The 15,010-nt window shown below is 41.1% G+C and overlaps 1 protein-coding gene across 3 annotated transcripts in view; it reads left to right on the top strand.

The window, feature by feature from the left end:
- MAP3K9 (mitogen-activated protein kinase kinase kinase 9) overlaps positions 1–13,987 on the top strand; it is a 63,993-nt gene extending 50,006 nt beyond the window's left edge. For 2 of the 3 annotated variants that reach the window (XM_064462363.1, XM_064462361.1), the window contains 3 exons: positions 334–446; positions 1,110–1,925; positions 3,197–13,987. In XM_064462363.1, the coding sequence (XP_064318433.1) occupies positions 334–446; positions 1,110–1,925; positions 3,197–3,678 (1,411 nt within the window). In that variant the 3' untranslated portion in view covers positions 3,679–13,987. The remainder of the gene's footprint in view (positions 1–333; positions 447–1,109; positions 1,926–3,196) is intronic. The other variant, XM_064462362.1, reaches the window with a different exon arrangement.
- Positions 13,988–15,010: the final 1,023 nt, after the last annotated feature.

Genomic DNA, 15,010 nt, shown 5'->3' with positions numbered 1-15,010 from the left:
TAGTGGGCTTGCCTTGGTTTAAAAAGAAAATCTTTCATCTGATTTTTGTCATTGTGCTTTCTGTTATTCTGCGTTCATAGCTGTTGGTTATCAACAGAGGTCTTTTGACTGCCAGAGTGTAACAAATGAGGGAGCGACTTTTTGACTTTTTTTTTTTATTATTTTAAGGTGCTGTAAAGGTGTTGCAAAATGCCTTGTGATGGGAGGACTTCAAATCTACATAATTACGATGGCTACATGCATACCTTAAGTAGAGCAATAGGGAATATAGAAGGGGGAGTGAAAATTGGTTGTGAGTATGGTACATGTTCTCCTATCTTTCTAATATTTCAGTCTGAAAGCTCTGGTAGAAGGATACAAACAGTGGTCATCCAGTGCACCGAACCTTGGGAAGATCCAGAGAACTGCACCTGCTTTTCCAGGATTCACCAGCTTAGCAGAGATGGGTAAAGAATTTCCCTGGACTTTATATTCTCATCCCCACTTCCATCCACATCTGAACCGCTCCTTTCTTGACCTTCACCTGGTACTTTACAGCAATATTTTAATTTTGGTGGCATCTGTTTTTCTTTTATTCTTTGTGAAGTAACTACTTTCTCCTTCTGGATTTTGTTTTTGTGTACCTATCTGCTTGTGCTTCTTATCTGTTATGCTATCAAGCTTCTCTCAATACCCCTCTAGCTCCACGTTACCTCTCAGCTCCTTTCCTGCTAATGATATTTAGATATGCAGCATGGTTACACCTTCAATTGCAAGGAGAGATCCTTATAACTTTCCTACCTTTTCCTCCTCACTCTCAAACATATAAATTTACTCTAGAAGTAACTGAGGTGTAGATAGCTTCTGAAATGCTGTTCTGCAGTGGATCCCAAATAGATTAATGTATCGCTAATTTCTTTCACGTGGGTAGTGTTTCTAGTTACTTGTCTCAGCCTGTCTGCTTTGGAGACAATAGCCTGTGAGTATTTGGCAGTTGGTGAATGATGCTTGCGATGAGGGCAGTTGCATCTTCTGAGGAGAAGTTTATTTTCATGTATATTTGTAAGGCAGTGAAATTTCCCAGTGAAAATGTTACACCCATTCAAAGTCTGTTTTCATTTGCTTTCCAGATGATGAAGACAGCGAATGTCTTAATGGGGAGGGCAAAGTGCACCCTTCACCTGGGCACAATCAGTCATACCTCTGCATCCCATTTCAGAAGAATGAAGACTGGGATGGCCCTTCTAGTGATGCCAATGAGGAGTCCACCCCTGTGAACTCTGCTACTAGTACCCCACAGCTGACGCCCACCAACAGCCTCAAACGTAGCGGCTCCCACCACAAGCGATGCGAGGTTGCATTGCTTGGCTGTGGAGCAGTGCTGGCTGCTGCAGGCCTGGGATTTGATCTGTTAGAAGCAGGGAAGTGTCAGCTACTGATTGAGGAGGAGCCAGAGGCACCCAAGGAAGAGAAGAAGAAGCGTGACAGCATTTTCCAGCGAGCTGGACGCCCACGCAGGAGCACTAGTCCACCTTCCCGAAAGATCTTCAAGAAGGAGGATCCCCTGTTGTTGCTAGGCGAGCCATCCACATCCCTCACCCTTCTTTCCCTGTCTTCCATTTCAGAATGTAATTCCACCCGGTCCCTGCTGCGCTCAGACAGTGATGAGATTGTGGTGTATGAAATGCCTGTCAGCCCAGTGACAGTCAAGGCTCCCTTGCCAGTCATTACCAACCCACTAGTCAATGTCCAGATTGAGCGGTTCAAACAAGACCCCAACCAGTCCCTGACTCCCACGCATGTGACAGTCTCCTCCCACACCCAGCAAAGCGGGCACAGGCGCACCCCTTCTGATGGGGCCATCAAAGGGAGTGGACTAGTTGTCAATGGGTGCCCAACCAGTGGATGCCCTTCCAGTAGCTGTTTAACTGGAGCACTGGGAGCAGGTAGGTTTTCAGCAATCTTCCTTTTCCTCTTCAGAATAAAGACCCAAACAGTATAATTACTTGTTAGGAAGTAAACATATCGCTTATACAGCATCTATTGTGATGGTCAGCCCACAAGAAGAGCTTGTGGATGCTGTCTTTACCCAAATAGTGAACAGAATAAAGCAGTAATGGTCTCTGTTCCAGCATATCTGCGCTAAGGAACTCTCTCTGCTCCCCTGTGCTGTGAGGCGGAACGTAGTATTGTTTCTTAGACAAAGATGGTACCGAAGTACAAATATTGTGCATTTTTAGCAGTTCCTTGGGATTCCATCTCCATTGCCTTTATACATTTGGTTGTGTTGCTTTTACAATTTCCAAGTAAATTCTGATCTTCAAGGCAGTGAAAACTGGATCTCTAAAGCTTTTTGGGGCTGTCCCATTGTTGCTCTTATTCCTTTGCCAGCAAAAGGAATCTTCCTGGGTAGGTAGCGTTCTCACTGTTGCAGTCCTTAGGAGTGGCTGTGACTTGATAACTTAAAAAATGCTTTCCTGTTTTCTTACCCTAGTAATTCAGAGAGAAAAAAAAGACTAGAATAATAAATTAAAATCTGATTTAATTAGACTTTTCCCAATGGTAAAACAAAATGTGAGTTTGTCTGTTGAATGGCAGTCTGCAGTAAAATGTGGGTTAATGCAGCTGAGAATACTCATTAAAATGGTATTCATGAAAATGTAAAAGTTATGTTGTGTTTTATTAAAAAAAGCCCAACCAAACAAACACTGTCCCCCACCCCTAAATGAAGACAAACAGGAAAGCATCCGCAGTAGGTAGTGTTAAATGGCTCTTCCAGGAATTTGGTCCTCCTCGCTGCAAACAGGTGTCACCTCCTGCTGTGCAAGTGTCTCCTTGATCCATTCAAGCTGTTAATGGGTAATGTGCCTTCCAAAGGATGTGGAGAGTCCTCACCTCTGGTAGGAGTCAAATCCGTGCTCTCCAGTCTGAAAACTGAAGAAACCAAATGAGAGAATGAACAAAACTTGCTGATTGTGCTAGGTCAGTGAAACAGGCGTCTTGCAATGTGTTGAGAACAGTGTAGGGATAAAGAAGCCAGTTTCCACTTCAGATTGGTGTAATCTTGAAGATACGGAGTTTGTAGATTCTGAATGGAGGTTTTCTGCTTTGAAAATGTTTTCACAGTGTACATACAATAAACTAAGATCTGTTGGAACCATTTAGCAGTGACATCTAACATGTTTCCCTCTTCTCTTACATTCTCTGTTTTGGATAGGTGTATTAAAAACACCTAGTCCAAGCAGAGATCCCAGTGAGGTCCCTCGCCTGCCAGACCCCAACCTTGTTTTTCCTCCAACCCCGAGACGATGGAATGCACAGCAGGACCCCACACTGGAAAGACCCAAGACCTTGGAGTTCCTGCCCCGGCCACGTCCTGCAGCCAGTCGGCAGCGGCTTGATCCCTGGTGGTTTGTGTCGCCCAGCAATGCCAAGGGTGAATCTTCTGCCAACAGTTCAAGTACTGATACTCCAAGCAATCTGGACTCCTGTTTTGCTAGTAGCAGCAGCACTGTAGAAGAGAGACCTGGACTGCCTGCGCTGCTTCCTTTCCAGGTGGGTCTTCCTGTAGAGGAGCGGACACTGTTGGACATAGATGCTGAGGGGCAGAGCCAGGACAGCACCATTCCGCTATGCAGAAGTGAACTTAACACACACAAAGCTGCAGCATATGAACTCAAGCAGGAATTCTGGTCTTAGTATGAAATCCACTGGGGACAGTGAGCCCCTCTAAATTCAATCCTACTTTTTGCACTGAGAATGCACTTTGAAGACAGATGAGACGGAGAGATGCTATGGAGATCATATGGTGCTGCCTCTGCTGAAGATGTGTTGTTTGACTGCCTGATTTTTGCCTGCAGTTGGATGAAACTTGGCAACTCTGAGCTGCTGACTTTTGCTGTGGGGTTTTTCTGTAGTCTTCCCTGCCCTCTTATGGCAGTTTGAATCTGCAATGAGCTAAAATTATCATATCAAAGTCTTTGTTACTGACCTTGTAGGATTTGGCACTTGCAGTACGTATATTTGTATCTATTCTGGTATTAATCAGTATTTTCAAAACTCAAATATTACACTACAGCAGACACCAGTGTTTGATGTTTTCCCAAGGAATCCAGGACAGAAACAAGTACATATCTGGAGACTATCTTGTCTGAAATGTATTCAGATCATTAGGTAGGCTTGGGAATCATGGTACCCCACTGGAGGAGCAGAAGTAGCTATCTTAGACTTGCTTGTCCTCTTTTGCTCATGTGATAGCGCAAGGTGGAACAGATTGCAGAGGAATGGCATGGCATCTCCACTGATGGAGGGCTCTGAGAACAGACTTAACTAGACTGTTGGGAACAAGTAGGTGTGGTTTATCCTGGCTTCAAGGCAGGTTGGATGGGCTTAAGTGATCTCTTGAGGTCCCTTTCAGCTCTATTTTTCTATGGCCCTGTGCTTTCAAAAAGAATGAAGGTTTATGGTATGGCTGTTTACTCTAGCTTGCTTTTTTGTTTCAAACTTTGGTTTCATCAGCCTCCTCTTCTCACCCCCTGTATCCCAGGCTCATAGTCAAGCTGCCTCAGCTTTGGGAAGGGAATTAGCAGGAACTCTTTCTTTAAAGCTCTGTTGGCTTGCAGAAGTAAGTTGTGTCCCCTCACGCTTGTTGGTTTGTGGTTTTTTTTTTTTTCTTTCTTCCTATTTTTCTTCCTTTCTTATGCTTTTTAGGAGTGGTCCTTGAAACCCAATACTGTTCTTATGCACACTGATACTTGTTTAAAGCTCTTTTGAAATTGAGGCTTGTTAGCAGTTGAGTTGTTCAAACAAGAATTGGAACATCTGGATTCTGTTTTATTTTGTCACTGACTCACTGTGTGACCTTGGGCAAATAATGTAACCTCTGTGCCTGAATTTCCCCGTCTGTAAATAATAGGAATAATACCTACCTCACAGGGGGAGGGGTTGGGACATATGTAATAGGTACAAAGTCCTCCTAGATCTTTGAGTGAAAGGCACTATAGGCATGTAAAACTTTATTCTTGTTCAAATATGTAAAAACTCCTAGCTCTGGAGCAAGAACAGACCCCTGTCTTGAAGGATGAAGTCACACAAGTAGGGTGTGCCTATGCTCACAGTTTTCTGTACAGAGACTTGCAAGTGTGTCTGTGCCTCTGCAGGTATATATTATTGGCTTTAATGAGAGCTTCACTCTTCCCTAGTTTTGGCATTATAAATAAGGGATGTGGCTTTTATATGAGTGTAATAGGGTAGTCTGCTTTATTGCAGGGTACAGCATATCTGTTCATTCTTTTTGCACAGATCTGTGCTCATTTGGCTAATCTACTGGCCATTTGGGTGCAAATAACTGATTTGACAGTGCTGCCAATGCAGTGCTCAAACTGTTAGGGCAGTCCAGTCCTTGTGAAGGCAGTGTAGCTGAATACTTTCTTGCAGCTATCAGCACAGAGAACCTGTGTGTTTAGGTGTTTGTAACCTGATGTTAAAAACCAGCATGTGTGGGGAAGTACTGTACCTCAGGTTTTTTAACTCTGAGGGCTAAAACCAGCATATTGCTATTAGTCAAGTGCACCCTTTTTTTCAAGCAATTGCAGTATGTTTTCATGTAGAAAGGCCACACATTGTGTTTATCGCATTCCATGAAACATGTTTAATGGCAGATTTACTTTTTGCTGCCTTCCCCCTTGAATGCTTTAGGGCTAGCCCTAACGATGCTACACCAGCTGCTGAAGCTGGATAGACTGTTGATTGTGTAGGCAAGGTATTCTGATGTGGGGCTAAGATACTCTGAAAAGAAAACTTGTGTTTCTGACACTTCAGTTAAATGTAGACCTTTAGCATTATGCATTTCTTAGGCATTAATCCTTTTGCTTTCCATTTCTGAAAACTCGGTTTGTGATCCAGAGACTAAAAAAAAAAAGGCAAAACCCACCCAAGCAGATGATCAAGGAAAGCCCAGTCAGAGGCTATGTCAGAGGGACTCAAAAGCAGGAGATTAAAACTATCTGTTCTTCATAGTCTCCCTTACCATTTTAAAAATATTGAAACAAAACTAGATCAGCTGTTCTGGAATGTAATGTTTTCTGTCCAAAAACTATCCTTGCAAATGTCCTAGGAAGCATCATCTGTTCTGCAAAGACATCACCTGGAAGAGCTCCGTTCAGACAGAAATCTTTAAAATACATTTACTTGCACAGAATGGGAGGTTACCTTTCTAAGTCACAGTGTTTTAACTCAGTTCACTAAACTTTCTGATAGTTGGCCAGTTGCTTTCACCAAGTGAACCATAAGGTTTCTGTCAAGTTCCCAGCAGGCAAGACAGTTGTGTTGTCACCTCTGACTTAGGAAATTTGAGAATGAGGTATTAAAGCCCTTTGCCCCTCTCACCCTTTTAGATAATCACTTGGTGAAAGTGTTGTGTAGCTGACCTATTAGAAGTATTTTACTCTGAAGAGCATCTTCCCCAACACCAAATAGAAATTGCTACGTCGAAGGACCTGGGTAGAGCAGATAACAAGGAGTCAAGGATCCAGATCAGGGTTTCCAACCTAGATATTGTCTATTACAAAGGGGCCAGAAAGACTAGGGGGAAACATAATGTTTGGGTGGGTTTTTTTGTGTTTTAGGGGTTGGGGGTTTTTTTGGGTTTTTTTGTTTGGGTTTTTTTTAGGGGTGGGTGTGGGTGGGTGGGTTTGGTTTTTTTTAAACACTCCTTGGATGCAACTATCTTCATAGTCTAGCATGTGAAATAAAATGAGGTAGTCTTTGAGTATCAACCCATAACTGTTTTCCAGTTGGGAGCCCCGTGGCTAACCTGAGGTATGAGGCAAGAGGATTCTTGCCATTGGCTTTAGCATGTGGTGGGGTATTCTCTGGCAGGTAGTCAAGGCAAAGAGTTGTCAGGTGTTTTACCTTGAGCATCCCAAAAGCTGTTGCAACTGGTGTCCTGAGGCCCAGAGGCTATGTGCATGTTTAAGCTAGCTCGTAACCTCTCCCTATATCCATCTATCCCATCCTGGCTTGATTTCCCTGCTTTCTTAATATGTTGGGTTTTTTCCTTCCCACGGTGGGAGCTGAGGTGTGCTCCAAATCTCCAAAGCAGTGCTTCACTGTAGTCCACTAGACACTGAGAAGATATGAGCCCATCAGCTCACAAATCTTTTTTTTTTCTACTGGTTACTAGTATTCCCATTTGTCAGGGAGACAAAAGTTTCACAATATTGTTGATTGCCATACCTTTCTAGCAGCATTCTTGAAGATGGTGAAAATCTTGGTATAAAAAAATTCTAATAAATGTATTGTTTCCTAAATATCTGAATAAGTTGCACTTTTTTGCTGAGAAAATGAGAAAAAGATCATGACAGCACAAAATCACGGAGCAGTCTAAAACATAATGACAAAAGAATGGTGTAAAATGTGTTAAAGGGTTCACAAAGAGGAAGTGACGTTTTTTAACTGATAGTAATGATAGTAAGATTGTTGCTGAGAGAAATTTTTCTGGTCTGGAAATGTATATGTATTTTCTTTTAAACAGTCAGCTGGCAGTGTGTGCCACTAATCTGTGTAACTGCTGTGCTGGTTTAGGAAATAGAAAAAAGTTTGCCAGCCCTTCAAAATACGCTGTCTTTGTAGCCTGTTTGTTTTGCTGTGAAATGGGGGAAAGCACAGACGTAGCAACCAGTGCAAAAAATGAAAAACTTTTTGATAAATTTCTGCTGGTTTCACAGAAATTGAGTGTGGGATAGGTAGAGAGAAGAAAGCTTTTGTGTCAAAACTAAGGTGATAGTAGTTATGGATTTTTTTTTCCTAACAATGTTGCTTCCTATGGATTGCACAATACTCTGTTTTGCCAGCAAGTAGACCTTCTTTCCCTTCAGTCTTTTTCAGAGGTGCAAATGTAACTTTTCTATAGGTATTTTTTTCCTTCAGATTACTATTGCAATGGGTTGACAGTATGGGGCAGGGAACCTCAGTGAAAATATTCTTTTTGGAATGGTTTTCTAACAGTGAGCATTTTCAAAGTGAATTTTTCATTATTGATGTGCAAAGACCTGTTCTGGTTTGGCACGCTTTTATGACAAAATTTCATTTTTCTATACCTCTAGGAATGGGAGTAATTGCCTTCCTCTTCATAGCATGCTGTTACCCTAAGACTTTATGGACAATACTGCATAGAGATGTTACTTTGATTTGTCATGAAACCGGATACCTCTCATTCTGTTGAAGGTGAGGCAGTAATGGTCAAGTAAAGAAAGGTCTTTGCCATCTGGAGTGCTCTGTTCAATAGAAAATGGCGGGAAATCTCTCTTCTTGAGTCACCTTTCTATATTGAGCTTAACTTTTATTTGAAACTTAATTTCTGTGGGATGAATACTGGAGTTGGAGTCCCATCAGATGTATGGGACCCAAACCTAATATTGTATCCCAAAATTCAATGATAGCCTGTTACTTTTGTAAGTAATTCTAAGCTAATATTAATGGTATTGTTTCTTTTGGGTTTTTTGAAACCTTTCTTCTTGGAAAAAGAGCTTATTGCTTTCTAACCTTTTCCATGCATTTTGGAAATACTCTCAAGAACTCTTACCAGCTCTGTGGCAAATACGGAGGAGGCTTGTGTCTTGCACAGTGATCCAGGTCCTCCTTTTGGCTTCCCTTTTTTCAGTATGAAACAAGGATGCCTATCTTTGGAAATGAAGGTTTCTGTTCCTTACCCAGTTGCTGCAGAACAATTTATTAGCTTCCATGTTTATAACTCACTTAAGGCTATAATTTGGGTAAAACTGGACATTAAGAGTGAGGGGATAGGCATGTATTAAAACATATTTGCAATCAAGTAATAAATTCAGCATGTATGTGGAAAGAGAATCAAAATATACTCATTCTGTCACAGAGGATAACTTTTCAGACTTCATAAACCTTTGGTTGATCATATATTTAAAATATCTTTAGGAAAGAATGCCTTCCTATGTTTTTCTGTTTGCTATTGTAAGGGTAGAATATGGTGGTTTGCACGGCCAGTGGTATTGTATCTAGCTGGACAGAGAGGATCTTTAACCAAATTTTTATCTTTTTTAGTTTTTTCCTATTTCAAATCCAGTTTGTGGTTTAGATTTTCCTTTTTTTTTTCTTTTTTGTGGTTAACCAACAAGACAGTTTTAAGAAGAACAACTGTTTATTGTTTCCTCAGCCCTACTTTCACAGTTTTGTGACGCAGTATAGAACTGCATTTATGGCTTATTCTGCGGCTCCCTCTATTGAACACACTAGTAGAAAGTCATATGCTGCAGTTAAAATGTGCATTTGCTTTTGTTTTTTCTCATGTTCAGCTTTTTTAAGCAGCTTTGCCATTGGTCAGAGGTGAATACAGCTTCTGAAATGACCTACATCAGCTTTATTTTTGTATGTTAAAAATAGTCATTCCCAGGCTAAAAGGTTTGTGTGTGCTGGATTGAAAGGTAATTTCCCACTGGTGACTGGGTGGTGGGTCTGATGTAGCTACCAGAATTATTGTTCCTCTCTTATAAGGATCTCCCTTTTTTTGCAACTGGAAAGTCTTCAGCATTTCGTCCATGTTTGTATACGAGAAACACATTTCATCTCCTTTTGTACATGCATGAAAAATCTTTTTTTCTTTGGTTTCAAATGACTAGGAATATAATTTTCCTACTGAGAATGGCTTCTTGGACTGTTTGTTTTGTGTTTGGTTTTGTGGTGTGTTTTGGTTTTGTTTTTTATTTAAGCCTGTGAAATACATATGTATGTTTCAGTGCATCCTATATTCCTAGGTGCCTTCTATCTCACATGCCTTCTTGCTAGGGCCTGAGGCTGTTTTTTGAAGGGCACTCCTGGTTGTAGGTTTCAGTACTGTAGTGTTCTTCACCACACACCAAGCCAAATACCAGCCCAGTAAACATTTCATGCCTTCCCATTTACTGATGTGTGTACACTCTTGTGGAAGGATGTGTGCTATCACTGGCTCTCCTTATCTCTTGATTAGAATTCTGCTTCTATCCCATCTTTATCGGTTTTTAATTCTTGTTACTATAGTACTTGGGGGCCTAAGACAGAAACCAATACATGTTTTACATGTGCTTTGACCGAAAATGTTTCCAAGCAGGAGCGTAAGACACAACTGGGAGAAGTGAAAGTGGAGGTTGGCAGGAAATAGCGAATAATTTCACTCAATTATCCTTCTTAATGTGATAAGCAGTAAGAGGAGAGGGGGGTACTATATGCTTGGTAATCTCTTGGCATCATAGGCAAATTGGGTCCTAAAGAAGAATTTGAGGAATGTTTATTTACTTAACTTCTGGTTGGTTTGTTTCATTTTACCTTGAGCTACCTCATTTGTAGAGATGGAGTGGGAAGGAAGCATAAGTTTTGGCAGTAATTGCTCTAGGTAGGCAGTTGAGGCTGGAATGATGGGAGGACAGAGGCAAATGCTTGTATTTGGCTCTTTGACATTCAAATTCCTGATGGAAAAATAAAACCAGCAATTCAGTTTTGTAAGTTAAGATTATACTTGCTTTTACTATGTATGTCTCCAAAATAATAAATGACTAGGCAGGGCGTTTTGCCTGATGGTTTCTGACCTGTGGAAGAGCTGATTGTTCACAGACTAAAAAGGGGTGATTTCATATTGGTCACTACTGCTTTTAAAAGTGAAGGTCTGTTTTTTGAAAACAGATTTTTGTTTTTAAATAATCTTGTGTGCTCTTGAAGTGGACCTACACACAATCCTGATTGTTTCCCTGTATTTGCAGTATCGTTTTCCTAACGTATCAGATCCTAATACAGTCCTTATTGTATCTGAATGCTAATAATGTGCAGACAGCCCAATATAGCTAATATTAAGAAACCATGACACATTTTTAGTGTGTAGTGGATGTATAAGCTCAGCTTGAAGTGGGCTACTGTTAGGCCTGTAGCTGATGGGTCAGATGGATGCATAGCTAGCAAAAGGGGGCTTAGAACAAATCTGCAGAAGGAATGCCAAAGTTCTGTTTGCTTAAAATAAACTATTTGAAACTATTTGGAAAATAATCGGGGGGGTGGGGGGGTGGGGTGTAGGCCCTTCATTATATAGAAATACTTTTCTAGGATCTTGTCCATGCTCAAAACTTAGCTTTCAGGATAGCTAGTGAGAACCTACATTGTGTTCAAAAGTTGTTGGCTGAAACCCCAACGTAAGACCAGAATAATGCATTTTATGTATGCTATTTCAGAGTGATTGGCACTCTCTGTTCTACCTTGATTGTTCCAGTTTAGCGTTTTCTCAAGAACAGATGTTGAGATCGGATAAAGCTAAGCTTCTTGTCTTGAAGAGACATATGGGTCTAAGAAAGAAGCAGCATTGTTCTAGCTATGTCCTGGTGCTTTTTTCTCCCTCTCGCTGTCTTAGCAGCAGAGGTTGTAATGGAGCAGGTAAACATGCTGGTGTTTATCCAAGCTTCATTGATAAGAATGCTGCTAACAACAGACTTCAGTGTATAAATGGACAGGTTTTTTGGGAACCCTTGTACTTGGCTTCTCCTCACTGAGGACAAACCTGGCTTCTGGTTACTCTTTGGAATAGCAGAGTTGCACAGTGAGGTTCTTGAGTTTAACTACAGCTGGAGGAGATCTGAGCTTCTTTCTTGGGTTCTTCTGGAACTTGGATGTGGCCACTTCTCAACTTGGGTAATGTGTTCTCTCCCAGGCCCAGTCTGTGAGTGAGCTGTCACCCTCAACTGATTGCCCAGACGTTCACAGTAGGCTTGTTCTTCTGTCTTGCAGGCTTTAGCGAGCAGCTCTTACAATGTCAACTGGGTTAGCATTTGCATCTGAATAGGGCAGCTAGTACCTCTGAGCTGACTTTTCACACTGCATCTCAAGCAGATGTTACTGCATCAGTTCTGCCATTGCTGTTTTCAAGGTTATCTTGACAACCATAACATCTGGAAATCCTAGACTGTAAAGACTAAAGCCACAGCAAAAAAAAGGAAGGAGGAAAAAAGCATACAGGTCTTGTGCAACATAGGTCTCTTTGGAGGATGGCTAAATTTGAAGTGGAGAATATAGCTAGATCCACTTAGTCAGCAGGCACCAGTGCCCCTCGTATTTGGCAGCTATAATAAGATACCACGTAAAAACAAGATCATCTAGTAGTAAAAATTCATATTTAGGATAATTAATTTTTAACTGGAAAGGGAAGAGGCCTCAATTCAAGAAAGCTCTTCATCATATACTTATATTCCACTGACTTCAGTGACATTTATCTGTGGGTCAAAATGCACAAGACCCCAATTCAGCAAAGCTCTTTTAATCCAAACTGGGGGATTGTGCTGTAGAGATTAATGGTGAAAGACCAGGCTCCGTACTTTGATTGTCTAAGGAAAGAGTCAATTTACCTGAGGAAAGAGTTCCTTCACAAGCCTCTGGGTAAATGCTTTTGGGTCCGATTGCTGACTTTTGTGGCCTTTCCATGACTGCACATGCCATGCCTATTTGACTGCTAATTCTTACCATAAATGGGGTAAGCTTTGAGAATGTTTTCTGACACAGGAGGAAAGAGCAAGGACCTCTGCGTTAGCAGATTGCTAGCTGTAAAGGGGCAGCAAGTGGTGCATGGAGGTTGTATGTGCAAATGTCAATTTAACCTGAGGCCTTTTCTCAGGTGTTTTTTCTCATTTCAAAAATGTATCCCTCCAGGCTGGTGGACAGACCTGACAAGTTCAGCAGTGATCAACATCCACCACTGTTACTAGAGTTCTTGGGTTCTTGTTTGTCAGCTGTTGGAGCAGCACTTTGAGCTGGTATATATTATTTCTTTGTCAATAATTCAGGACAAACTGGAAATATCTGAGATATTTTGCCGGACTTAAGTTGAGAGGCTTATATGGAGTGGGCAGGGCAACAGCAGTGGAGAAATCAGGGAAAATACCTGTGCTTTTTAACAATGTTTCTTCTGTGGCTTTGAAAGTCCAGGAATTTCTCAGCCGGAGAATGTATTTCCTCCCTCTTTTTATAAGCTACTTCTTTCTTTTTGCCTTATTAATTGTGGATCTGCTCCTGCTTCTATTTAAAGCCAGATGCAAACATCAGTGACCTGACTTTCCTAGGTACAGTGTTGTAAATCCGAAGAACCAGGTGAGTAGATTACTCTAGTGTAAGATCATGTCCTCATGTCTGCTCTTTTGAGATACGGGATGGTTCCTGCTTCTGTTGAAATCGCTGTGTGGAGGGTGTTGGGTACTTCATAAGGAACTCCGAACTGCAGGACTGGGATTCATCTTACAGCTTAAGTATTTCAGTCTGGTTTTGGAGACCTCTGTATGTCTTCTCTTCTGTTCATGGTGTTCAAAAGTGTTGCTATGGAAGTAGCACCTGAAGGTATGTTTTGCCCGAAGAACCTGCAATGAAGCAGTTACATTAGCAAATGGTAATGTACCCCAGAGTTAAGTAAAATAACAGAGGCCACCAAGTTTTTCTTGTTTGTGTGATGAAATGTTGTCAAATTAAGTGATTTGTTGGAGCCTTCCTTTAACTTCTGTACAGCAGTAAGTTTAGAGGAAAAGAAGATTGCATTATTTTTAAAAAAGCTTTATTTGTGACCCGGACTTGTTGCCTCTGACCCTCTTGGGCTTAAATAGTTAAATTATATTAATGTCCAGTTTGTTTCACTGTAGGTAACACATCAACTGAATACTCTTGTGCATAATCTACTGTATCTTTCCTCTGTTCTGTGTCGATGTATTATGTGTATTTGGATTACAGTTCTTTTTTGTATTAAATTATTTTATGTTATAGAACAATATTTAAGCAAAGCAAAGAGCTAATGGAAGTTGTTGGCGTTTTGGGATTTCTTTTCTCTTTGCTCTTTTTTTGGATGTACTGTAAATTGTAAACCAAGGATGCCAAGCAGGCTTGGTTCAATGGCTAAAAATTATTGTATTACAGTGTAATGCTGATCTAGGCCTTGTCTCAACACTAGAGCACACAGACTTGAATAAAACTGTTATAAAAGTGATTGTCTTTAGGCCTTGAGTTCTTGGTGTTGTGCTTCAAATAATTTTGGGCAGGCATTTAGAATAGCAGTGGCATTACCTTGCTCTGAGGAATTCAGAATTTTTCCCAGTGCCATAAGAAGTTTATTTTTCATTGCTAGGTATCTCGGTCCTGATCAGCTATTCCAGCTCTGGGTCCTCCATAGGGTTTTTGAAGTCTGTTTTAGTAAAACCCCAGACACCTTAGTATCAGTCTTGGCACCACAGTACCTGTCTGCTAACCCCTGTTTCTGGCTTTTCTCTGAGCAGGGTAATTAATTGCATACCATTTTTATTAAGGTTAAGATTTCTGTTCTGTTAAGATTTTTCTACTCTTTATTTAGTATCCCAGCCAGAATGGGAATCTGAATGCCTTGATCTGGAGCTAATGCAGTAACACATTTTGTGCATGATGACATTTAACAGATGGTTTAGGTTCATGTCTGATGCTGTGCCTTTGTCCCTGCCACAACACTCAGTGAGACATAGGTGCTTGAACAAGGATATTTCCAAGCTGTCTTTCGTCTGCTCTCGGTGTGAAAGCTAGAACAACATGGTTTTGATTCCTAGGTTGTGCCTTGGCTCTTGTCTGCCACCAAGCCATCATTTCACATTTCTCTGCTTTAAGAAATGCAGCTGCACTGGTGAAGGTCTATGTACTACAAGACCTTGAGTTTCATAATTTCCTTTGAAAAGAAATTTTTCTCTAATATGGTTACGTGCAAGAAGTCCTACACCCTTCCAGCAGATACAGGGACTGAACGATGTATGGGTAGAGTATTGTTAGTCATATATTCCATCCAAACCGCTGCAGTGATGTGGGTTTTTTTGTGAGAGGCTGGGAGGAGAGCGGACAGGGAGTCGATTAAGTTGAGTTAGAAATAACAGCATGCAAAATAATTGCCTTTTCACTTGTTTTAAGAAAAGGTGTCTTGCAATGGATTATCTTTCAAAGTCTTTCACCTCCCTCCCCCCAAATCCTGAATGCCTCAAACTCAAACAATTTT

Source organism: Phalacrocorax carbo, chromosome 10, assembly GCF_963921805.1.
Source record: "Phalacrocorax carbo chromosome 10, bPhaCar2.1, whole genome shotgun sequence".
Lineage (NCBI taxonomy): Eukaryota > Metazoa > Chordata > Aves > Suliformes > Phalacrocoracidae > Phalacrocorax > Phalacrocorax carbo.
This window is presented reverse-complemented; position numbering and strand designations above follow the sequence as displayed.